Below are 25,233 nucleotides of genomic sequence, written 5' to 3'. Positions count from 1 at the left end.
TTTCTGTTAGAATGTGGTACCATGTACAGGCAGTATGGGAACGTACATTAGGATAATCTAAGGGTTGGCAAGCTCTTTTTGTACTGGGACAGGTCGTAAATATTGGACTGGCCAAAAAGTTCGTTCGGGTTTTCTTACACAAAACACGAACGAACTTTTTGGCCGACCCAATCGTTTACACTTCGTGGGCTATATGGTCTCTGTTGCAACTACTCAACTCTGTTCTGGTGTGAAAGCAGCCATAGACAATATGAAAATGGATGCGCATGGCTGTGTTCCATTAAAACATCACTTGGCCCGAAGGCCATAGTCTGCCAACCCCTGGGTTGACTCATTGGGAAATCAACTTAGCAGTATCTATCAAAATTAAGAGAAATGTTTATATACTCACAGTGGCTTCATTCCTGGAAATGTATCCTAAAGAAATAATTTAAGCAAAAGCATATTCCTCTATCTATTACAGCACTATATAGAGGAAGAAAAAGTTATAAGTGGGAACAGCCTAATGACCAATATTTATTTATATATATTTGTCAATAGTAGGATAATGGTTAAGTAGGCAATGGTATATCAAATGGGGTAGTATGCAGCTATTCAAACTTACTAACATGGAAATTAAGTAGCAGCATAAAAATGTTTATGGTTTGATATGAAGTTGAAAAGAAAGACACAGAGTTATAAGTGTTCTGTGATTACAACTTTGTAAATCAATATCTGCATGTAGACCAGGCTAAATGATAGGATTATGGGCAATATTTTCCTGTTTTCAAGATATTCTCTAAATTGTATTTCAGTAAGAATATTTGAATAAACAGAAATGTATTTCATGATGAGAAAATTGATGGCTTTTGAAGAATAGGTGTACTTCCTTCTTTAAAGAAAATTGTGTACCCCATTATATTCTCTATTCTCCCTGCCCCCAGGAAGCTCAATGCCAGATGTGAAGTTCAAGCACAGCAGTCATTAAAATGACCTCAGCTAGTGCATGTGCTCCTCCTCCCCTTTGTCGAGGGTGACCATGCATCCTAGTTTGCTTGGGACAGTCCCAGTGTATGTCTGTTGCTCTAGTATCATTTTTAATAGTCCCCCCACCCCCACCTTTACTCACAGGTTCTCGTGTTTGGATGAAAATATGTTGTTTCCCTACTTTTTATGGCTTTACTTTTCTATTTCTGGTTTGTAAAACCTCTATTCTGAATACATATGTCATTGTAATCCATTTCAAAATTTCTGTTTAGAAAGAAGCTGAATATAAACAAACTAACTAAAAACTTTGAAAAGGAGTCCAACTCCAGCCCACCTCCCTCCCTGTATTATATCTGAATGAAGCAGAATCGGCAGACCCCAGGACCCCAGGACTCAATCCCTACCCCACCTTCTCTGCCCTTACAGCCTTCATCCAAACAGGGGGGTAGTTCTTGGAGATGAGGCCTCCAGTCAAGCTCCCAAGATACCATGCTCTCATTTGCTATGAGAGAGAACTCAGTTTTCCTTTGATGAAGGTGTTTTCGTCTACCTATACTAAACTTGACCTTGCAGACTGGCATAAAATAAAAATGAAAAAGTATTTTAATTAAAGTAACATTTAAGGGCATAAGGACATAGCATTTGAGTACCAAAAATTAGCCAGGTATTATTATTTGATGCTTTATACACATAACTCATTGCATCCTCATAACAATATTGCAAGGAAGTGATAAAAAATAAAGCAGTAATAAATAATAATTTAACAATATAGCAGTTACACGTATTGAGTCCTTACTAGGGGTCAGGTCATGTATTAAGTACTTCAGACACATTTCTAGTACCATTATTATGCCCATTTTACAGATGAGTAAGTGGAGGCTCAGAGAGGTTAAGTGAGATTTCCCTGAGGTCACAGAGCCTGTAAGTAGCAGAGCTGGGCTCTTCACCTTATAGATTTTTTATTTTATATCTTTAAGAAAGAGTACTGGGGAATGTTAGTGAATGTTCAAGAGCATCGGGAATGATTTCTTTCCAAGATTCTTGATCAGAGGGAATCGGGCCAGCAAGTGGTTGCAAAGGGAGTCTGTTGTATGCATCTGACTTGGAAGAAGAAAACACTGATAGGACAGTGAGTTCCTTGGCTTCCTCATCCAGACTGTGCGTGTCAGTGCTTACGTCCCCTCCTTCTTGGCCAGTAGCTCAGTCCCTAGGCAGATTAAGTTGTTAGAAGGGTGATGGTCAGCCAGAGATCACAGATGTGCCAAAGATGGCTTTTAAGAAGGCTCAGTGTCCACAACTGGATTCTCCATTGCGGCAAACTCCATGACATGCCTCTGCCTTTTCTAGGCTGCCTCTAGAAAGTTCCCTTGGTGGTAGCTTTCGTCCCCATTTCCAGCATCGGGCTTCATTGATTTGTGGGGAGAATTTGCAAGTGTGAAGAGATCTTGTACTGTTTGTTTCTAAGGCACAGTTTCAGAAGAAAATGGCATTTTTATAGCCTGCATTAATGGGAAACTACCTTCCATTAGGATTCTGAATGATTTGCACATAATGTTTATAAAGTGAAGGAAAAATGTCAAGCATTTCACTAACAATTTAAAGCAAAGCTCACAGGACTCTGCCAGAAATGAATTCCAAGAACATTTTCTTCATCATTTCTTCTTTCTAAAGAAAAAAAAAAAAGGGAGATGAAAGGACATAGATCAATTAGGCAGAATCCATTGTGGGACTGAGATGGAATCTTTGATAATATCATTTCTAGGTACTTAGGAGAATGAATAAAGTGAGCCAGAAATGGAGAAGGGGCGGGGGGTGGTGGAAATCACATCTTGAAATGATGGATTGCAGACAAAATCCAAGTTTAGGCCCTGGCTAGGGGAAACCACCGCCTGTCCAAGCCCCTGAGTGTGGGGTCATGACGCCTCAGCAGCGTGTGCTGCCTCTGTGTCCCCAAAGAGAAAGGGAGGCCAAGAAAAGTCTTCGTGCTAAAATGCGTGCCTGGGTCGTTCCCAGAAAACCCTTGGTTTTGAGGAAAATAGTATAGGAGCTTGTGACCTATGCTCAAGTATCTTCCCTACCCAGGGTAAGTTATCACTTGCTGAATTCTAAATGTAAAGACTAGAAGACAGAGTATCTTTTACATTTTTTTAATCAACTCATTTCTTTGTGAAGGTTTTCGTTTTCACTGCTGTTCTTAAAGAGGGCACCACTTTATATAATCACAACTGAGGGTTAATATGGACCAAACTGAGATGGACGTTAAGAATGTGGAAGGCTGAGATGAGTGAACAAATGTGGTTTCCAAATGTGTGCTACAGGCATTTCAGAGCGAGGCAAAATAAATCTCTCAAATGGCTTATATTAAGACATTCTAACTCCCTGTAGGTACAAAGAGACTTTTATAAATTCCTTCACACTTCTAAGGGGGGCTTGGATATAATGTTTAGAGCCTAAGTCGTTCCCCTCATCAGAGTGAAATCTCTAGGATTACATTAGAAAATAAACATTTATTCAAAAGTAAAGTGTGAAGTGTGAAACTTAAAGAAGACGAGCACTCTGCAAATAGAAATAGATGTATTTTTAACCTAAATTTCCAAAGAGGAAATTAAAATTTCACACAGCAGTGTCAATGGTGATTGCTCAGTCAGCAGGTTATTTTTCACTTTTTGTCTTCTGTTCTTCCCACTTTTTTCTTGTTTTTTTTTTTCCCCCTGCCACCAGCCCTTCCCCAATATCCATTTCTGTATATTATCAGTAGTGGTTCAGAGTCAGAGTTATAGACAAAGAGAAATAAGCAATAAACAGGAGTCCCATGTTGGAATTCAGACTCTGGCACTTATTCGCTGTGTGACTTTGGGAAGAGTTTCTTAACATCTCTGGACTGATTTCTACTTGTCCCTAAATGAAGTGATTGGACTTAATACATTCCAAGTTTCTTTGCCAGCTCTAAATTCTGTGGCTGCAATATTTATCTTTTCTGAGTACTCAGCATTCTTAAAAATTTGAAAAGTGCAGATTGAACATTTTTATATTTTCTGTATTTTAAAAAAATTATTAAAAATTAAAATGTGAACTCTGATTATTATTGTTGATCAGTAGCCATTGATGTGGGAAAGAGGAAGAGTCCTTGTTTTATTTTTCATCTCAAGGAACCTTTAGAGAGAAACGTTTTCTCGTTGCAGGGAATGGTTTCCTGTAACTCTTCTAAATAGTCTGTAAAAAGAGTTTTTGAAAAGCCTGTAGGACGTAATTTCTAACTTAGTTGTAGGAATTTTAATACTTCTTGGCTGAAATGGTTATATTGTCTCAAATGCATATTTTAAAATCTTAGTATATATTCTACAATGGTGTGCTTGGTCTTTAAGCTAAAATTTAAAATACCGTTATCTAAATAGTAATATATGTACTTACGTTTTAAAAAATAGCCAGCAGAAGTCAGTTTCCAGGGATTACAAACAGGGCAGCCATGCAGCACAATTCCAGAGGACTTTTCGTTTGAATCCTGGACTTGTTTGTGATACCTCCCGGACTTGTCGTGTGGGTGTGGCCTCAGGTGCAAACCCTAATGCCAGATCATGGGAATGAGAGATGAAGGAAAGTGTAAGAAAACAGTGCCAGGCCAGTGAAAGATGTCTGACAACAGACCTCCAAGTCAGGAGCACCACAGGCAGAGGAGTCTGTAGCCACCTAGAGAACACTTGCCCTGTCCAAATAGCAGCTGCTTGTTGCCTGAGAATGTGGACCTAGGATAGCCAGCCTTTATGATTTTCCAAGAGAAGCCAGAAATCATATATTTATGTGTAATCTCCTTATTTTTAAAATACTGTCAACTAATCCACACTGTACAAAGCAAGGAGCAGGCCAAGCAAAACACCATCTGCAAGCTGATCCCCATGCCAGCGGCCAGGAAGCCACCTCTGATTAAGGCTGTCATTTGTCTTCCCTTTTTCCTTAGTTCAGAGTGGCAAAGGCAACCCACAAGCACTGGACCTGGCTGTAGTTGAGGAGTCACCTCCCAGGAAACTTTGTTAAATAAATGGGCCGTGGCTTCTGAGAAATCTGCAAAAGTCATCTCCGTACACAAGGGAAAGCTTTGTAAGGGGGGTGGGCACAAACTTTACTAGTTAAACCCATCTCATATAACCTGTGTAAGTGGTGGAGGATTGGTATTAAGGTAAAAACAAATTACACATGCTTATTTTTATAGATTGTAATGATTAAGCTTGAGTTCCATTAAGTCATTTTAATAAATCACATCTCCTATGGATAAATACAGAGTTCTTATTTCTAGAAAGGTAGTTCATAGACTTTTACTAGACTTTACTTACTAGTTTACTACTTAACTGTCTTAGCTTGAGCTGCTATAATGAATACTAGACTGAGGGGCTTAAAACAACAAACATTTATTTCTCACAGTTCTGAAGTCTGGGAAGTTCAAGATCAAGGTGCCAGCAGATTCGGTGTCCGGTGAGGGCCCTCTTCCTGGTTTGCATATGGCTGTCTTCTCGTTGTGTCTGTACACAGGGTGGCACTAACCCCATTCATGAGGGCTCCACCCTCATGACCTTGTACCTCCCAAAGTTCCCACCTCCAAATACCACCACTTTGGGGATTAGGACTTCAACATCTGAATATTGGGGGGACACAAGCATTCAGTCCATAGCACTAACCATAGACGAATACTTAAAATTTTCAGGTAAGGAAATCAGGGCCCAGAGGTGACCTAACCCAGAGCTAGAACCCAGGGATCTGAAGTTTCTGTCCCATATGTTCTTACCAAATGGACAAAAATAGTACTTACAGATGTTGAACAAAATGGGTTTTGTGGTATTTATCAGAGTTATATACCAATGCTTCGTCTGGGTCAGCTCAAGGAAAAGTGTTAGCTTCAAAAAAATTTTTGCTACAAGAGCTTGAGATTTTAGATCGGAAAAAAAAAAAAAAAAAAAAGACACCTTTTGAAGGGAACTTGAACCAGATATGCTCGTTCTAATTCAAGAGAGATGGTGTCTAATATGTTGGGCGTGGTGCCTGGCCCAGAGTGCACACTCGGTGTTTGAGAATGAGTGTGAACCAGAAATAGACTCGAAAGTTCCAAGTTAGTGTTTTTGCCCCAACACGTTAAGAGATGAACTTTCTAGTTAGATGGTACAGGTATAGTAAGTCTCAGGGTGACTGCCGATTCCACCTGTTCTCAGGTACCTTCCTCTCTGTTCCTTAGCTGCCCCTGGGTAGCAGAAGTCATGGAAATACCTCTGCATTCCAGACTTGAGACCAGGAAGTGAGCAGAAAACAAGCTCACCCAGCCAAGATAGGTGTCACCTGCCTTACTGTTAAGTGGGCTTTGGTGTCAGAGGAAGGGCCAAATCCCGGCTCTCACCTCTGGGTCAAAATTCTGTCATCAAAAGAACAGGAAGTATCACCCCAACTGCATAGGGTTATTCTAAGGATTAAATTAGATCACGTAAATAAGAGGTGCTGGGCACGCGCGGTACTTGCTACAGAGCAAGAGCCCATGACACAGCAGCTGTTAATGTTACATAATTGGTTATCTGATTTCCCAGCCTACAGCAGACTGGAAGCAGCAGATTAGAAAGGCCTGGGGGACTGCTTTCGGAAGGCCCACTGTCGGCAGGAAAAAGTGACAGGTCGCAGCCTGACTACAAGGGAGGCAAGAGAAAAACTATAAAAAGCAGGAACAAAAACTCAAAAGGCACAGCCGTCTGGGGCATTTACTAAAAGACAAAGAGCCCTCCTCAGGTCAGTAGCTTCCGTAGACTCCATACCTTGTACGCTGATAGGCACTCATGTGGACAGCAGTTGTGTGAATTTTCCTTCTCTCTCCAGCCCCTTCCCCACCCCAACCCAAAAAATAGGAGTGGGGGTTGTAGCTTGCCTTTCAGTTGAGATGCTCTGACCAAATGCTTCCAGGTAATGAAATCCACAGAGTCAGGGCCAGCAGAGAAGAAGAGAGTACAGTGGGCTCCTTTGGTGATCTGGAAATTAGCCAAGTTCAAGTACAGCAAAAGAGCTGTGATTTTTAGCGCTATGGAGAGAAGGATGTCCCCTGCCCCACTGACCACTCCTACCTCCACCTTTATCTCCTTCAAAGTCAGGATGAGAAACACAGCCTTGGAGAACAGGCTCCCAGGTCCTGGCACGTGGCAGAGAGAGAGGGAGGGAGCACAGGAGACGGCCGGGCTGCGGAAACGCCAGCCTTATCTGATGCCACCTCCACTCTAGTGTCTCGTCCACCACCTGGAGTAGACACCTGTTTTTGTTTGGTTATTATTATTATTATTTTTTGATTGAAGCCTGAGTTGCTCACTTTGAAGCAGCACAGAGAATAAGTACCTGAAGGACATCCCTCAAGTGATTGGCAGGGCGAGCTGGGACGTGGGCAGGCCTTCCAGGATCAGAGAAGGATTTAGGTGGAGGCTTCTCCTAAAGAGCATTCCTCACACATCCCCCAAAAACGTTGTCTTTATTTATAGATTATATGGATCTAATACTGAACTATGTTGTTATGTACATCAAAAAGACACACACACACAAAATTAAACAAGATGAAGAACTTAGTCACACTCCACACAGACATAACGTTGAGTGAAACAAACGAGACACCAAAGAGTGCATACTGTATGATTCCATTAACATAAAACTCAAAAAACAGACATAACTAATGTATAGCATTAGGAGTCAGGCTAGTGATTACCTTTGGGGAAGTACTGATTGGAGGAAAGACCATGACTGAGCTCTAAGATGCTACTAAAGTTTTATTTCTTGGTCTTGATGCTAGCTGCACAGATGTTTCAGTTTGTGAAAATTCATTCAACTATACACTTATGATATGTGCACTTATCTGTATATATTAGACCTCATTAAAAAAGATTTAAAACAATATTTTTCTCAAAAAAATAAATAAATAAAGAGCATCCCAAGGCACGGGAACTCCCGGAGCCTGCCCAGCTGAGGACCCACAGGCTCTTTCCAACCTAGGTGATGGACCATCGCCTTGGCTGGGGTTGGCTCAGAAACTGAGTGGGCATAAACTCACCAGCCAACAATGTTCAGAGTGGATGCATGCAGTGGCGATCAAGAACACAGACTCTGGACCTAGATGGAGGCCAGATCTCAGCCCTGCTGCTTAATTGCTTTAAACCTAGGTTTTTCCATCCATCAAATTGGGGGAAATAATGGTACCTCATCCAAGGGTTTCTCTGAGAATTAAATCTGCTAACAGGCACTTAGAATATTGTCCTGGCACATGGTGTTCACTGAAAAACGGAGGGTTAGTATTTCATCCCTATAGCTGACTGGGACTGCAGAATTAATTCACTGTGGGGCTATCACTACCAGAATAAAGTGTGCCCAGCAATTCTGTACACGTGAGTAGCCCTTGGCAGCAGGGAGTTTGGGAAACAAAAGGCGGGGTTGGGGGAAGGGCATCCAAAGAATTGTCCTGCTGTTAAAACAAGAGGGGGCCCAATATTGTTAGAAACCGGTCCACATTATTGCCAAGAGGGAAGTGAAATTTCTTTTAGGGTTTCCTGACCTATTGTGTGTTGCCGATGTAGTACTGACTGACCGGCCACCTTACAATTCTTGTGGTAGGGTCTCTCTCTTTTTTTTTTTTTCCCCAAATGGGGTGGAACAGAGCTTGAATAATAAATATTTAACAGGGACACTCCCTTTTCGCTGTTAAAATAATCTTTGTTTTAATGCCTTAACAAGGAAGACTGGGTTGGGGTTTCGGCTGCCAGGAGTTCACGTGCACAGATTCTCAGCAGTTTCAGGTGCCAACTACCAAGCACGAGAAAGCATAGAGATGGAGGTGGTGGAGCAAGACGCCAGGGGAAAGGGGAGTGGGTGTTCAACAAAGATGGGGTGCTGGGTAGGACCCCTCCTTTATTACGGGAAGATCTGGGCAGAGGTGCGGCTTCCACTCAGGCACCTCGCCCACATTTGTGCCTAGTCCAGTTTGAAAAGGTCCCACTGAGGACATGTCACCTTTTCTGCCTGCACTTTTGGGTTCCATCCGTGGTGACACTGACTTGTCTCTTGTGGAGAGGGAAAATTCACACACCATCACGCAAGTGGGCACAAACTTTATTTCTTTTTAACTGAACTTGCTTACGAGCCTCCGTTTAGACTGATGGCGGAAACAACTTAATCTTTTTTCCATTTCTACTGTTGGCCAAAAAAAAAAAAAAAAAAAATTTAATCTTTTTTCCATTTCTTCTAATGGTGGAAAAAAACGTAATCTTGCCATTTCAAGGTAACGCAGTCTCTTCCAATAGAAAGTGCAGACTGTCCATTTATTGCTTTGTCAATTCAGGATTTAAACCTAGTCATTCGGTTGAAATTTCCCGCAAGGACTATTGGTTTTCCTCCAGGGTTCTCTCCTACCTCCTTCTCTACCCCGAGATGTTGCCTGGGTGCAGGGGGAGTTTAGGGAACATCACAGGGGCAAGTGGGGAAGCGTGTTGGGGTCTTAACTGCTTCCACAGCTGAGATAACTTGTCACTCCAGGTCCAGGCCTGGGTCCGGGGCCTGAGTCTCTGCCTTTGGGTTGCTGGATCTCTGCATTCGGAGCCTGTGTACCCACCCCCAGGCCATCTCTGGTCCAGCTGCCCCTGCAGCACTTCCTCACTTCCTGCCGGGACTTGACGTGTGTTCACAGTTCGTGGGGAGCCAAGGGTGGCCCCCTCAGAAGCCCTCTCTGTTTAATTATACCACCCACCATTTCCACTGTGCTCAGTGCCCCCAAGTCTAGAGCACTTTGGGGGCCTGCCTTCCCCCACGGTTCCAGTGGGAAGCGGGGCTAAGACCCCCCCCACCCAGGGTGGAATCCAGGGAGCAGTTCAGCCTTCTTCCCTGCCCTCTTCTCTCACCAGGCCTCCTCCCTGACTCCAGAAAGAGCTCCTATCTCTTCTCTGGGTGGCAGGAAACAGCTCCTCCCTCCCCACAGCTTGTAATACAAGCCTCTATGCTCTGGAGTTCTTCAAGCTCTGCTTCCTTGGAAGCAGAAGTCTCCCCGCCCCCCCGCTTCTCAAATCTCATAAAAGCCTACCTGGCTCTGGCATGAAAGCCTGAAAGCCTTGGCGTTCAGACCATTTCACAACTGAAATGGCATTATTTTGGAATTTACCAGCGAAACATTGATTGCTCGTGTGCAGGTTCCACCTTCTGCCTAAAGTAAGGGCAGCCATGGCTACTTGGGTTGAGGGCCCCAGATGGCAAAAACAACCCAGCGTGACAAATGCATTGGACGATATTGCAGAATATTGTCCTGCTGCGGGTGTAGTTCAGGACAGCCAGACCAGGCTCTGGTGGGTGTGGATCTGCCTGGTGCCCACACTGTTGAGAACCGTGTTCAGTGGGTGGAGGGGACGCAGCGCAGAGATGAGGGGGGAGCCCGGTGCTCGTGTCTTATTACCTGAGTCAGGGAACTCCTGCCCAGGGGCTCTCCACTCAGGGGTCTCGGGAGAGATGCCATGTTTTGGGTTCATATGCTGATGGAGTGTGATGTGAGTGCTTGGTCACTTCCCAGCTCTTAGGAAATCAAAGTGGGCAGTGTGGCAATGGTCCCTCGCCTGGAATAAATGAAGTGAGAAGTGAGTGATGTGTCTTACCCCCGATCTGTTCAGTGCATGTGTGCAGGGGGTGCACACGTATGCACACATAGGTGGTGGTTGGGATAAGTGCATGCCTGCCATTTAGTATTTATTTTAGTCATTGCAGGTAGCTTAAAAGTAAATGGGAGGGGAAAAAATATATATATGTAAATATACACACACACACACACACACACACACACACAATTAGCCCTGTAGTCAGTGTGATAGCCTGTGAAATTTCTTGGCAACCCTTAGCAGTGGCATAGATCACATAGGAGGTGACATCAGGAGGGTAGGTCATGGGCTGGGGTCTGGAGCCCTGGTGTCTCTTTCTGCCTTTGCCATTAGCTCTGGGGCCAGGCAGCTGTGACCTCTTCTTCAAAAAGAGGAGGGTTCACTGAAGACCACCAAAGACCCTTCTAGCATTGACATTCTGTATTCAAGGAAACGCTTCCCAAGACCACCAAGTGCTTTGGCACCTGACTCCATCTCTGTTAAAAACTGACAGTGGGAGAAATGATAAAAGAATACTAATCATTTTAATAGACCACATGGAAACAGTTATTCATTAATAAAATTGACTTTGACTCAGAGGCTTGAATTGCCGCAGGGTTTCAGTGCCCAGCTCCCAGCCCCCTGCCCACCCAGATAGGAGCTGTATTTCCAAAGGAAAACGGAAAGTTCTGCTTGGAAACGCATGATTCCCTAATGTTTTGAGATCATTGAAGGTTATTCTGTTCATATTCAAGATCATGAACTGGGCCCCCTATTTAAATCCTTCTACTTCCCAATTACCATCATTATGACAAGAGGAATATACAGACTTGGGGTGAGATGGGGGCGTCTGTCATGGGAGAAGCCATCTACATGCTAGAAACATCAGGTAGATTCTAGAGATAATAGTGCAGGGGGCCCAGATTTTAAAATGCTGACCTACCTGGAAGCACCACCTGGGAAGGAGTTTCCCACCTGCAGAGGAAGAAGAACCTCCCCCCCGCCAACCCGCCACCACGTTCTTCCCTTTCCCCACGAGCTCCTTGACACTCCCAGGCTCTGGTCAAAGGAAATGGAGGGAAAGAGGGCCATGAGTCTGGTGGTTCGCAACCTCCTTTGGAAATTGGAAACACCTGAGAAATTTTTAAAATTCCCCCTTGTCTGGGTCCCATTGCCAGAGCTACTGATTTAATTGGTCTGGGGTCAGCCTGGGCAGTGGGTGTTTTCATGTGCTGCCAGGTTGAGAACCACTGCAGCAGGAAGGCAGTAGGTGGGAAACGCTCCTTATGCCAGCAGGGGGTTGGCTCTCACTCCCACGTGGGGCGGACAGCGTGCGCAGAAGTTTAGCAGTGGGGTGGCACGGAGGGAGGACTGCCCCCAGAGAAAGGGGTGCTGCACGGTGAATTTGCTGCCACCTCCCGGCCCCTCCCCAGGACAGAGGGGCTCCTCATTTGACCAACCCAAGTCTATCTTCTCTCTTTACTTGGACGGAAAAGACTTGGTGAGGAAGGAACACAATCTCTAGTAGAACTTGTTTCAACGCTCAGGTGAAGTCTGGACAGGGAGAGAAATAAGAATGCTTCATAATAATAGAAAAAGGAAATAGAAATGGAAAACATAGGATGGCAGAGGTCACACGTGCAGATATTTCAATCATGGGAAAGGATTAAGCCCTCTTCTTAAAGGCCAAAACCCGTGAAACTGGCCTGGTCTGGCTCTGGGGTGCTGCCTTCCCCGCTTTGCAGACCTCACTCTGCTCGGGTGATGTAAAGAGGAACAAGGTGTCTTGTGGTGTGCAGGCTTCCCTGGTCTCCTCCCGGACGGCCTGTTCCGTCCACTGGTGGTGGCCTCATGTGGATGGAGTGTGTGGTTTTCCTGGGGTGGGGGTTCAGCCTCCTTCCACCTCCATCTTGACTGGGACAATCAGGTCTCCCTCTGAACTCACCGGTGGTCCTTGCCCTCCACCCCCTCTGCGAGGGGCATCACCTCACTTGGCCAGGGCAGCCCCTCAGCTCCTGCCCATGCTCTCACCTTTGGCTCCTCTGCATGGAACCATGGGAACCACTGAGGCCACATGTCCCCTTTAGGATCTGTAGGGAACTGGACTGGGGTGACCATATGTCCTTCCTAGACACACTAAGCCACTATCATAAGCTATCCTAGAAAGCCTTCTGTCTTCAGATATCCATAGGCCTAGATAATTAGGGGCATTTTAAAATCAAGTCTTCAAGTTTGAATATTTTGGAGAATAGAGAAAAGAATTTATTTTATAAATGCTCTTATACCAAAACATGACCAGAATATAAAAAGGAAGTAATTTCATTTTAAAATACAGAGGTAAAAATCTAAAATAGTAACAAACCCAGTCTAGACGTAGGATAAATGTACAACACGTAAACAAGTGTGGTTTCCTCAAGGCATGCAATGGTCATTCATTTAAAAATAATCTTGTAACATTAATCTTATTATTACTCAAAAAATATGATCCAGTTAAAGTCAAGATGAGGGTAACTCAATACATTGCTACTAAAATTTACCTGGTTGAATGATTTTGTGGGAATAGGAAATTTTTAAATACAGGCATACCTTGTTTTATTGCGCTTTGCAGATATTGCATTCTTTACATATTGAAGGTTTGTGGCAACCCTGTATCGAGCAAGTCTATGGACACCATTTTTCCAATAGTGTTTGCTCACTTTGTGCCTCTGTGTTACATTTGGGTAATTCTCACAATAATTCAAACTTTTTCATTATTATTGTATTTTTTGTGGTGATGTGTGATGTGTGATCTTTGATGTTATTATTGTAATTCTTTTGGGGGGGGACACAAATTGTGCCCATATAAGGTGATGAACTTGAAAAACGTCTGTGCTCTGACTGCTCCACCAACCTGCCATTCCCCCATCTCTCTCCCTCTCCTCAGCCTCCCTATTCCCCAAGACACAACAATATTGAAGTTAGGCCAATTAATAACCCTACAATCGCCTCTGAGTGTTCAAGTGAAAGGAAGGGTCGCACGTCTCACTTTAAATCAAAAGCTAGAAATGCTTAAGCTTAGTGAGGAAGGCATGTCGCAAGCCAGAATAGGTGAAAATCTAGGCCTCTTGCACCAAACAGTAGCCAAGATGTGAATGCAAAGGAAAAGTTCTTGAAGGAAATTAAAAGTGCTACTCCAGTGAACACACAAATGATAAGAAAGTGAAACAGCTTTATTGCTGATATGGAGAAAGTTTCAGTGATCTAGATAGAAGATCAAACCAGCCACAACATTCCCTTAAGCCAAAGCCTAATCCAGAGCAAGGTCCTAACTCTTTTCAATTCTATGAAGGCTGAGGTGAGGAGGCTGCAGAAGAAAAGTCTGAAGGTAGCAGAAGTTGTTCATGAGGTTTAAGGAAAGAAGCCACCTCTGTGAATGTAAAAGTGCAAGGGGAAGCAGCAAGTGCTGATGTAGAAGCTGCAGCAGGTTATCCAGAAGATCAAGCTAAGATCATTAATGAAGGTGGTTACACTAAACAGCAGATCTTTAATGTAGATGAAATGGCCTTCTATCGGAAGGTGCCATCTAGGACTTTCATAGCTAGAGAGGAGAAGTCAGTGCCTGGCTTCAAAGGACAGATTAACTCTACTGGTAGGGGCTAATGCTGCTGGTGACTTTCAGTTGAAGCCAGAGCTCACTTACCATTCTGAAAATCTTAAATCCCTTCAGAATTATACTAAATCTACTCTGCCTGTGCTCTAGAAATGGAACAGCAAAGCCTGGATGACAGCACATCTGTTTACAACATGGTTGACTGAATATTTTAAGCCCACTGTTGAGACCCACTGCTCAGAATAAATGATTCCTTTCAAAATATTACTGTTCATTGACAACGCACCCAGTCACCCAAGAGCTCTAATGGAGATGTACAATGAGATCAGTGTTGTTTTCATGCCTGCTAACACAACATCCATTCTGCAGCTCATCGATCAAGGCGTAATTTAGACTTTCAAGTTTATTATTTAAGAATACACTTTGTAAGACTATAGCTGCCACAGATAGTGATTCCTCTGATGGATCTGGGCAAAGTAAATTGAAACCTGGGAGGGATTCACCATTCTAGATGCCATTAAGAACATTCATGATTCATGGGAAGAGGTCAAAATATCAACATTATCAGAAGAAGTTGATTCCATCTCTCACGGATGACTTTGAGGGGTTCAAGACTTCAGAGGAGGAAGTAATTGCAGATGTGGTGGAAATAACAAGAAGACTAGAATTAGAAGTGGAGCCTGAAGATGTGACTGAATTGCTGCAATCTCATGATAAAACTTGAACAGATGAGGAGTTGCTTCTTATGGATGAGCAAAGAAAGTGGTTTCTGGTTTCTTGAGATGGAATCTACTCCTGATGAAGATGCTGTGAAGATTGTTGAAATGACAACAAACGATTTAGAATATTACATAAACTTAGTTGATAAAGCAGCAGCAGGGCTTGAGAGGATTGACTCCAATTTTGACAGAAGTTCTACTGTGGGTAAAATGCTATCCAATAGCGTTGCCTGCTACAGAGAAAACATTTGTGAAAGGCAGAGTCAACCGATGCAGCAAACTTCACTGTTGTCTTCTTTTAAGAAGTTGTCACAGCCTCCCAGCCTTCAGCAACCACCACCCTGACCAGTCAGCAGCCAGCAACATCGAGACAGGACCCTCCACCAGCAAAAAGATTCGGACTCGCTGAAGGCTCGGGTGATGGTTAGCATTTTTTAGCAATAAAGTATTTTTAAATTAAGGTATACACATTGTTTTTTTAGACAAAATGCTCCTGCACACTTAACAGACTACAGTTTAGTGTAAACATAACTTTTATATGCACTGGGAAACCAAAAAATTTGGGTGACTTGCTTTATTGAGATGTTTGCTTTATTGTGGTGGTCTGGAACCAAACCTGCAATATCTCCAACGTATGCCTGTAGAAGAGTAATGATGAGGAACTTGCTTTACTAATTACTAACCTTTACTTCAAAGCTACAATATTTAAAGTAGTGTGGTACGGTTACTGAAACGTATCAGTGGAGCAAAGTAGAAGATCCTAAAATAGATCCAAGTGCACATGATAATTAAATGTATGATATTGATAAAGATAAAAGTAGTATTTGAAATCAGTGGAGAAGAATGGGTTATTTAGTAAATCGTGTTGCGATAACTGCTTAAACATTATTAAAAGCAAATAATACCTTTATTTGCAAAAATCCAAACGGGTTGAAAGAAAACATTTTCACATTAAAAATTAATTTAAAAAAATTACTCGGATAAATTTAGTTGAATATTCATATATAATTGTAGAAGGGAAATCATGAATGAAAAGTTTCATCAGTTTGACTGCTTATGTTGTGTAAAATTTCTGCATGTATGCCAAAACAAAAGAGAAACCCCCATCCCTGCCCCATCCCCAGTACACACTCCAAAAACAAAATATAAGAAAAAAATGAAACAGATAATAAGCTGGGAATACTGCTTGTATCAAACATGACAGATATAAGGTTAATATTTATAGTATAAAAGTGTATAATAGGGGCTCCTAGTACTTTTAAGACAAAAAAAATCATAGAAAAAATACATTGATAGTAAATTTTGAAAGTCTTGGAAAAATTTATGTCTATGAACAGCCAATTTCCTTCTAGACGTTTACCCTCAGGAATTAAATGTACATATTTGTAAATACACATACATTAGGATATTTTTCAAAGAGTTATCAATGAAAGCCAAGAGAAAACAAACAGGAAAATGAAAAGGAAGGAATGGAGAAGGGAAGAGAGAGAAAGGAAGGAAGAAAGAAAGGAAAGAAGGAAGGAGGGAAGGATGGGAGGAAAGGGAAGAAAGGAAGACCTTTAAGTATCCTATAATAGGAGATCGGTTAAAGAAATTATGTTATACTGATAACAGTTGACAATGGTCAGTAATTAAAAGTAACCTGGAAAGATGTTCACAGTAATATATATAGGAATTCTTTTATGAAAACAGCTATATGTAAATACATACACAAACATATTCATAAAGATATCTGGAAGCTTCTATGCCATAATGTTAATTTAACATTGGTTACCTTTTCATTAGTGGTTTACAGGTAACTTTTCTCAATTTTGCATGTCTTTTCTCTCTTTTTACCATGTTTAGTTTTAGTTTTGAAATTAAAAAACAATTATTTAAAAAATGTTATTCTGAGAACTTCTGGCTTAGTACAACAATCCCAAGACTGCAGTCTAGTCTGTAGAGATTCTCCTCATCCCTCTCCAGTCTCACACCCTGCCATGTTCCAGCTCCTGGTCACCAGCTCTAGGAAAATGTCCCTGACCACCCAGGCCTTTCCTGCTTCCTTCTTCTCTGAGCTGTAGGTGATACAGTACCTCATCTTTGTTTTTTAAATGTTTCCCATGTGTCTTCCAGTCTCCAGAAAGAAACTATGAGCTCCCTGAGGGCAGGGGTTGGGCCTTGTAATTCTGCACCTCCCTTGGGCTCCAGGCAGAGCTGAGTAGCTGCTTCAAGGACAGGGTCTGGGCCTGAATTCTCTGGCTGGGAGAACTGATGAGAAAAGCCGTGGGCCCAGGAGGTCATCTAGGGCAGCTGGGAGAGCTGAGGAGGGCAGAGGCCACAAGTACAGCACTTGTGAGGTGGGTTGAGCCGGCCTTGTCCTGGGAAGGAAGGCAGGGGCCTGCTGTCGTGGTCTCTGCAACTCTCCACCTTTGCAATGCTCCCTGGGTGATTTGTCATGTTAACCTGTGCTTTTTGTCTCCATGTGATGCGGACAGGTTCTCACGTTCCCATGGACCAGCCCTGCTGTCGTGGTCTCTATGAGTTTGAGCCAGAAAACCAAGGAGAACTAGGATTTAAAGAAGGGGATATCATTACATTAACCAATCAGATAGATGAAAACTGGTATGAAGGAGTGCTCCATGGGCAATCTGGATTCTTCCCCATTAATTACGTGGAAGTGATTGTGCCTTTACCTCAGTAAATGTGTAACTCAAACTTTGGACGTACTTTCATAACGGAAATGAATTCACACCAGTGTTCTCTCAGTGTGGTGTCTGTGGCATTCTTGCTCTTTGACCAGCTTAATGACTTTTGTATGTGTGTTCTCTTTATAATGTATTTTGTATCCATTTAATTTGTATAAATGATTTTCTTGTCTTAGCTACATGAAAATACCATTTTCTTTTTTTGCTGACTGTCCTAAAAGTCATTGGTTAAATAAATGTATGTGCTTCTTGTTGCTAAAAATAAAGGGCACCCATTACAGTTTTGTTAGTGAATTGCCCATATTCCTCAAGCTGTGATGGAATGCGACACTTGAAACTAAGAACTGCTAAATATTTTGTTTCCTGACATTACTGATGGCATCCGGTCTTTTCCCTTCATGGTGTTTTAGCTGACTTGTGAATAGCCCAATAAACATGACACACTGTGTTGGCAAAAAGGCCTTGATTATTTTTAATGTTGAATTGATTTTTAAGCACAGTCATGCACAGCTGCAAACTCCTCCTGTGCCCACTCTGACTCGGGGTCCAGCTTGTGACTTGTTTGGCCTGTGGGATCGTAGCAGGCTGGATACAAACGGAAACTTGAAACAGCGCTCAGCCTTCCCACCTGTGCTCTTGCACCTGCATCTTCACCAGGAGAACATGCCCAAGCTAGCCTACCGGAGAGAGACATGGACCAGAACTGAGTTACCCTAGCCAACCTCCAGACCTGTGGGCAAAGGTGAGGAAGCAGGGACACTAATCTACTACAGTTCTAAATATAAATAAGTACTAGATATTCTTAAATGGATCAAGTTTATTTATGTGGCTTCCTCTTCCTTGAGGATATGTTCTTCTGAGATTTCTCCATCCCTCAAACTAATGGACTCCTGAGAGGCACATCTTTTAATTCAATAGGTATTGCCAGGTGTATTTGACCCTTAGCATGGACACTGCTTAGCTTCAAGCTGGGATCCCATCCTCACTTCTGCCTACTCCTCATCTCTTGTTTTGCTATAGAGGCAAGTGGAGTGAGTCCCAGGAGACTCACCTGGTGTCTGTCCTTATGAGATCACGCCTGGCCATGTGCCTGGTCTAGGTCCCAGTGGATAACTGGGTTTTGTTCAAATCTCCCCTTGGGGGTACTGAGCAAGGCCAGCTTGAGATCTGGCCTTTGGGCGGCACCAAGGGTTGGTCTCAATGGGCTGACAAGGGAAATGTGATCCTACTCAGTGTAAGTAAAAGTACAAAGAGCAGGAAGGGGGAATAAAAAGCCAAGTCTGTAAGAAATAACAAGAGATCCGCGAAGGAGATCAAATACTAACCTCAAGGCCAAGTGTAGAGGGCCGAAATAGGAGCATTAGAGAGATGTCAGAACATAGAATCAAGGGAGTATTCGAGGGCAAGTCCTAATGAAGTGTGTCCCGTAGAAAGGTGCATGGGGAATTATCTGCCTGGAAGAGGCCCCCAACTCACGCCAAGTTCCACTGACATAAAGGTTTTTCTCTGCCTCAGAGGTAAACCGTGGGGAGGGGGCTAAGAATCAAAGTGGATGTTATGGCTCCTTTAGGAAAACTTGTTCCAGTTCCTGGGATTGTCCTGGGACCAAGGGTTCTTGGGGACATTCCTTTGGACTTGGAGTAATTCAGGCCTAAAGTGTTCCTCTCAGGAGCCACTTTCATTTCCCACCCCACGAGCAGGAAGAATCGGTTATGTTCACCTCCATGGAGGTGGAAGAAAGACCACCTTCCTGGGCCAGCCGTGTCATTTGCTTTACGTGCATTTTCTAGTTTAATCTTCATTAAAAACACTAAGGCAAGTTGCAATGTTCCTATTTTCAGGTGAAGAAATTGAGACTTAGAGAAGGCAAGTGACTTGCTGAATGAGTATCACAGAGCTCAACTCTAAAGGCCGTGCTATTTCTGTACCTGTCAGGTTGATCTTTTAGTGTGTCTGCCCCACATATAACTTCTACTTTGCCCACTGTGGAGGGACCCATCGGCCACCCTGAACATTGTGACCCTATCCACTGGCCGCAGTTGATTGGACCAGGGATGTGCATCCACTGTTTCTTTTTCAGTAGTGATAACTGGAACCCATTTGCTACAAATTAGGTGGTCAGTGTCTTAGTCCAAGGCCCCACCTTTGTTAATGTCTCTGGGAATGTGGCTACCCTGGCAACTAGAAGATCTCTTATTTAGTGTACAGCACTGTAAGTCTAAGCCCCCTTGGTGCCTCCCATGGACCAGTCCCTGATGATAACTAATGACGTTGAGCACCTACTCATATGCTTATTGGGCATGTGTGTCTCTTCTTTTGTGAAGCGTCTCTTCAAATCTTTTGACCATTTAATTTAATTTATTTATTTATATATTTTTGGGCCACACCACGCAGCATGTGGGATCTTAGTTCCCCGACCAGGGATCCAACCCACACACCCTGCAGCGGAAGCATGGAGTCTTAACCACTAGACCACCAGGGCACTCCATCTTTTGACCATTTTAAATTGCTTATTATTAACTTGTGAGAATTCTTTATATATTCTGTATATGTCTATATTTATATTAGTATGTTGTTCTTAGAGTATCTTAATGTTGTTTGGTCTCAGTTGTAGAACCTCTGATAAGCTATGTCGGACAACATCGTTGGACATAATTTCAGGTGGGAAATAGAATATATAGTAAACTTTAGTATTGGTGGTTGGAGTGGATTGATTAATGGCCTCCAAAAAGATATGTCCCAGTCATAACCTACAGTACCTGAAAATGTGAATTTGGAAATCAGGTCTTTGCAGATGGGGTGTTAAGATGAGATCATCCTGGATTAGGGTGGGCCCTAAATCCAATGACTGGTGCCTTTATAAAAGAAAGGAGAGGAGGATTTGTCACAGAGCCAGACACAGGGGAGAAGGCCATGGGGAAAGCATGGGAAAGCTTCCATGGGAAAAGCAGAGAAAGATTGGAGTGATGCTCCCAGAAGCCAAGGAAGAGGCGAGGAAGGATTCTCCCCTAGAGCCTTCATGTGGAGCACGGACTTGCTGACACGTTTATTTTGGACGTCTGGGCTCCAGAACAGTGAGAGAACTAGTTTCTGTTGCTTTGAGTCACCCAGTTGTAGTCATTTGTTACAACAGCCCTAGGAAACTAATACAGTGGCGTTCATTTAGTTATTATACAGTTTCAACTCATTTCAGAGCTTTCTAGGGGCAAAATCCACCCTGTCAATGAGGACACCCAAAAATGTAGTAGTTGGTAAGGCAGAAGTAGCCTCATGAAGATGGGAAATGTCTTCCTCCAGTTGACCATAGGCTTAATGACTAAGCCCAAGATATAAATGGAAGAAAAATCCAAAGAGTGCTGGGGTATGTGTGGTGGACACGTCTCCACTTGGGATGCCTCCTCCATATAGACGCAGCTCTTTTCGTGTGACTTTCTTTCCCTCTTTACACCCTCTAGCTCATGAGCCCTGGGTCCAGGGGGAGCTTAATCTGACTGACGAGTTTAGAAAGAAGAACTGAGCAAATGTAGCTCAGCCCCTCTCCTCCCCTTCTCGGGAGCTGCTCATCAGTGGAGAGCACACGGAAAGCTCAGGAATAAAGGCGATGTGTGGTCTTCCTACACTTTGTTATTACTGCTCCATTGGTTCAAGGTTTGGACAGAGGAGTTCCGTTTCTTGGTTCCCCTTGAACACCAACACTTACTATACTTTTCATCTCAGTGAGGTTTATTATCTTACCATTTTATCCCACTTTAGTCTACATATATTTATTCGATCTATACGTACATATTTATAACTGTCAGTGTGAAGCCACAGGAATGGTAATAGCTGAGAGCCCACAATGAGAGGACGCGGGGCTGCCTTGCTCTCAGCTATACTGCCTCTGCCTCTTGGCTCTCCCAGTGTATCTGGATGCAGCTCAGAAAATGACCGTTCTTCAAAGGCTCTTGTGACTCTTGAGATTCCAAAGATGGAGGGGTTAGTGCTCCCCAGAACCTTCACCAGAAAGGTGACACATCTTGTATACCTTAAACTGATCATTCTAAAAACCACAGTCTCTGGTTTACATAGCCAGGAGGAGGCTAGCAAGAGGCAGCCAGGAGGGTACCACACAGGGAGATACACCTACAGAGGGACCATTCCTGTGAGGTCCCAGGCCAGACATGGTAAAGAATCAGGTGATGCTGAGTCTCCCACAAGATACCCATGGTCTCCTTAGCTTCCTGGCAGGGTGAACGGAGGACATTCACAGCACACAGCTCTGTTCCTTCATCGCGAGGGCCATTGTCGCCAGAGCAATGGCTACTAGTGTATCTCATCAACCTGCTGAGTTTCAGTTATGGGGATAATTCCCTTCCTCAGTTTCCAGCATTCATATAGAATTTTATATAATATCCATTTAGTGATTTCAGTGGGGAATGGGTAGGATGAGTGAAACATTTGAGTTCAAATCATCTTGGATCAGAAGTCTCGACCTGACCTGACATTTCATGTCAATATCAGGGTTTTTTTTTTGAAAGGAAAAATTCTTTTCCATTTTCTTTATTTATGCTTTGCAGAACACTAGCCATTTTGTTCTCAATCTTCCTGACACCATACATGAATTTGGGGATACTTGTTTCATGGAGTTTTTTTGGTTTCTTTCTTGGTTTTTAAAAACAACAATAAAAATACACTGCTCTGGCACATATTTAATGAAATAGCGTTTAGCAATTTCATGGGAAAGGCTGAATAAGTCCCTCTCTTGCTTTGATGGTAAACCAGAGACCCAGGCTCGGATTGAATGTCAAGCTTGCCTTGGAGGATTCAGGGGTGGGTGTGTCTTTCAGGCGGAAGTTCACAATGAAAGAGCAAAAGAACAGAGCTGAGAAAACATCCTTCAGGCCGGAGCCACTGAACCATAAGAGCAAATGGTGAAGACAAAGGCAGAAATCAAAAGTGGCTCCCAGTGATTGCTCCTTGGTTTTTGTTTTTTGAGAAAAAGAAATAAACTTGTGATATTTTCACTGTTTAGGAGAAATTATAGACATACTACATGCACATTAGAGAACATTTAGAAATTCCTTTCCTGATGAACAGATGTATGGATAGATGGTGAATAAGCTAGCTAGCTGGCTGTTTTCACCCACACTGTCAACTTCCATGGCTTCAAGTATCAACCATATGCTGAGGAGTCACAGATCTAAATCTCCAGCCCAGGTTGTCTTCCTGATTCTAGACCCAGAGGCATTTCCAGCTCAAAATGTTCCAGGTGAAGCCATCATCTCTGCACTGCCTCTCTCCAGCCAATAAACTCCTCTTCCTCTTATGTTCCCAATGTCCACGAATGACACTGCCATCACCCATGGCCCATGGCAGGAATCAGGGTATCAGCCTTGACTGTCTCTCCTCTCTACTCTTTAAGTCATTCACCAAGTCTTAACAATTCTACGTCTCTAACAACTGTCTCAAATCCGTCTATTTTCTTCTATTTCCACTACTACTTGTACCAGGTTAGGCCATCATGAGCTCTTGCTTGGATTATTAAAAATACAGCCAGACAGAACATTCCCTGACATAAATCATACCAATGTTTTCTTAGGTCAGTCTCCCAAGGCAATAGAAATAAAAGCAAAAATAAACAAATGGGACCTAATCAAACTTACAAACTTTTGCACAGCAAAGGAAACCATAAACAAAAAGAAAAGACAATCTACAGACTGGGAGAAAATACTTGCAAATGATGTGACAAACAAGGGCTTAATTTCCAAAATATACAAACAGCTCATACAACTCAACAACAAAAAAGCAAACAACCCAATCAAAAAATGGGCAGAAGACCTAAATAGACATTTCTCCACAGAAGACATACAGATGGCCAATAGGCACATGAAAAGATGTTCGACATTGCTAATTATTAGAGAAATGCAAATCAAAACTACTATGAGATACCACCTCACACTGGTCAGAATGGCCATCATTAAAAAGTCTACAAATAACAAATGCTGGAGAGGGTGTAGAGAAAAAGGAACCCTCCTACAGTGTTGGTGGGAATGTAAGTTGGTGCAGCCATTGTGGAAAACAGTATCTCATTTGCTCTTTCAGGCAGGGCTGTATCTTACCACACCATTGTATTCCCAGGACCTAGAACATAACCTGGCAAAAATAGAGTGTCAATTAATATATATTGTATTTTGCTGCATTGAACTGAATTGTTCTCTAAGCCTAAAGCTGACTGGACATAGATGGTGGCATCTGAAGGAATTTGGTTCTTCACACTCATCCATAGAACATTTTTTGCCTGAGTCTTGGTAAAGAAGGGATAAAAATGCTTAACTGGCTATCCAAACTCTCCCAAAGTTAAGTGTGTTTTGCAAAACTTAATACATAGAAATGTTTTTATTGAACTTATATTTGAAAAAAGACTTTTCAAGTATTTCTTTGTGGTGTTTCCAACCCAAATATTGCCAATCTGACAGAGTAAGGGACACGTAGGGAAGTAGACTAAACAAGCGGGTCTCATTTTGTGGTGCAGGGTGAGTGACATGCCATGCAGCATGGGAGAAAATGCTTTTGTGCACAACTCTTCTTGACGACTTGTAAGAAAACCAATATCACATTTTTAAACAAAAAAGTGTACAGAGTACTTTGCACTCTGTTATTTTTGCTCAAATTAATCAATTCTGGAATAAAACCTTGGACTCCTAGAGTCGTCAGAGATGATGTGCTAGGTGTGAATTTTTCAGGAAGCTAAGGGTGAATTGTTAAAGGAATATATGGTGACTGCTTTTGTTTTCCTTTTCTTACAATTTAACCCTTTGGTGAGTGAATATTTTTCTAAAATGTAGCCTGTACTTCCATACATCCATCAACAGAATCTAAGGAGCAAGTGAATTCATAGATAACCTGGATTCATGAGCATGAACACAGCCCTGTACAATGATACTGTGATACTCTCAGGCCCCACCAAGATGAACAAAACTGTACCAGACTTATGGTGTCTTTTATTTCTTTTGTGCCTTTTACAGTTTTTCTGTAGCACCTTTATGCTGTTAGTATCCCTTTTCTCTGGAGGTATTCTGTCCCTTTCTAATTATAGCCTCTAATTTACCCTTGAAAACTAGATGACAAACATGTGAGAACTATGCGCAAAGAATCAATAGTCTCAAATGAGACATAAGTATTTGCTTATATGCAATATACTTAAATTTGATGTCAGTTGGATGCTCAGAGGCCTTTTTTGTTCCGGTTGTGGGGAAATGAGGAGAGACTTCCAGATCTGGGTTCTAGATTAGGAAGATGTTTCTATGTTATACAAGCAAAGTATAGAAACAATCTCAGAAGTTAAAGTGGAAGGACCTCTTAGAACTTTCTAATTTTTATATTTAACAAAATAATGGAGAAAAGTGATGCTCAGAGAGGTGAAGTGACTTACCTGGAGTCCCCCAGTGTGTGGCCAAGCCTGGACAGGTAGCACATTTCCTGACCACAGCTCCAGTGTTCTCTACACTGGCCTTGTGCCTCTAAGGGAAGAAGATAAGGTTCTTGTCAAGGGTAAAGGAGATGAATTCAAAGGCACTAGTAAATCCACTCTTCCTAGAGTACCTATGGTTTGCGCATGTTCCATGGTAGAGTCTGGTTTGCTCATGTTCCATGGTAGAGTCTATGTGCACATATATGTC

At 42.7% G+C, this 25,233-nt stretch overlaps 1 protein-coding gene across 3 annotated transcripts in view; it reads left to right on the top strand.

Moving 5' to 3' along the window:
• Positions 1–18,033, top strand: part of SH3GL3 (SH3 domain containing GRB2 like 3, endophilin A3) — a 140,956-nt gene extending 122,923 nt beyond the window's left edge. Inside the window, exons 9-10 of one of the 3 annotated variants that reach the window (XR_005018847.1) lie at positions 6,531–6,726; positions 17,366–17,498. Coding sequence is in view for 2 of the 3 variants with exons in the window: in XM_036844273.1 (XP_036700168.1) it covers positions 17,366–17,571 (206 nt within the window). In the remaining variant the exon portion in view is untranslated. Of the gene's footprint in view, positions 1–6,530; positions 6,727–17,365 lie in introns of all 3 variants that reach the window. The other 2 variants (XM_036844273.1, XM_036844274.1) reach the window with 2 other exon arrangements.
• The last annotated feature ends 7,200 nt before the right edge of the window (positions 18,034–25,233 follow it).

The sequence above is a fragment of the Balaenoptera musculus genome, chromosome 2, assembly GCF_009873245.2.
Source record: "Balaenoptera musculus isolate JJ_BM4_2016_0621 chromosome 2, mBalMus1.pri.v3, whole genome shotgun sequence".
Lineage (NCBI taxonomy): Eukaryota > Metazoa > Chordata > Mammalia > Artiodactyla > Balaenopteridae > Balaenoptera > Balaenoptera musculus.
The sequence above is the reverse complement of the archived record's forward strand: the minus strand, read 5'-3'. Positions and strand labels throughout refer to the sequence as shown.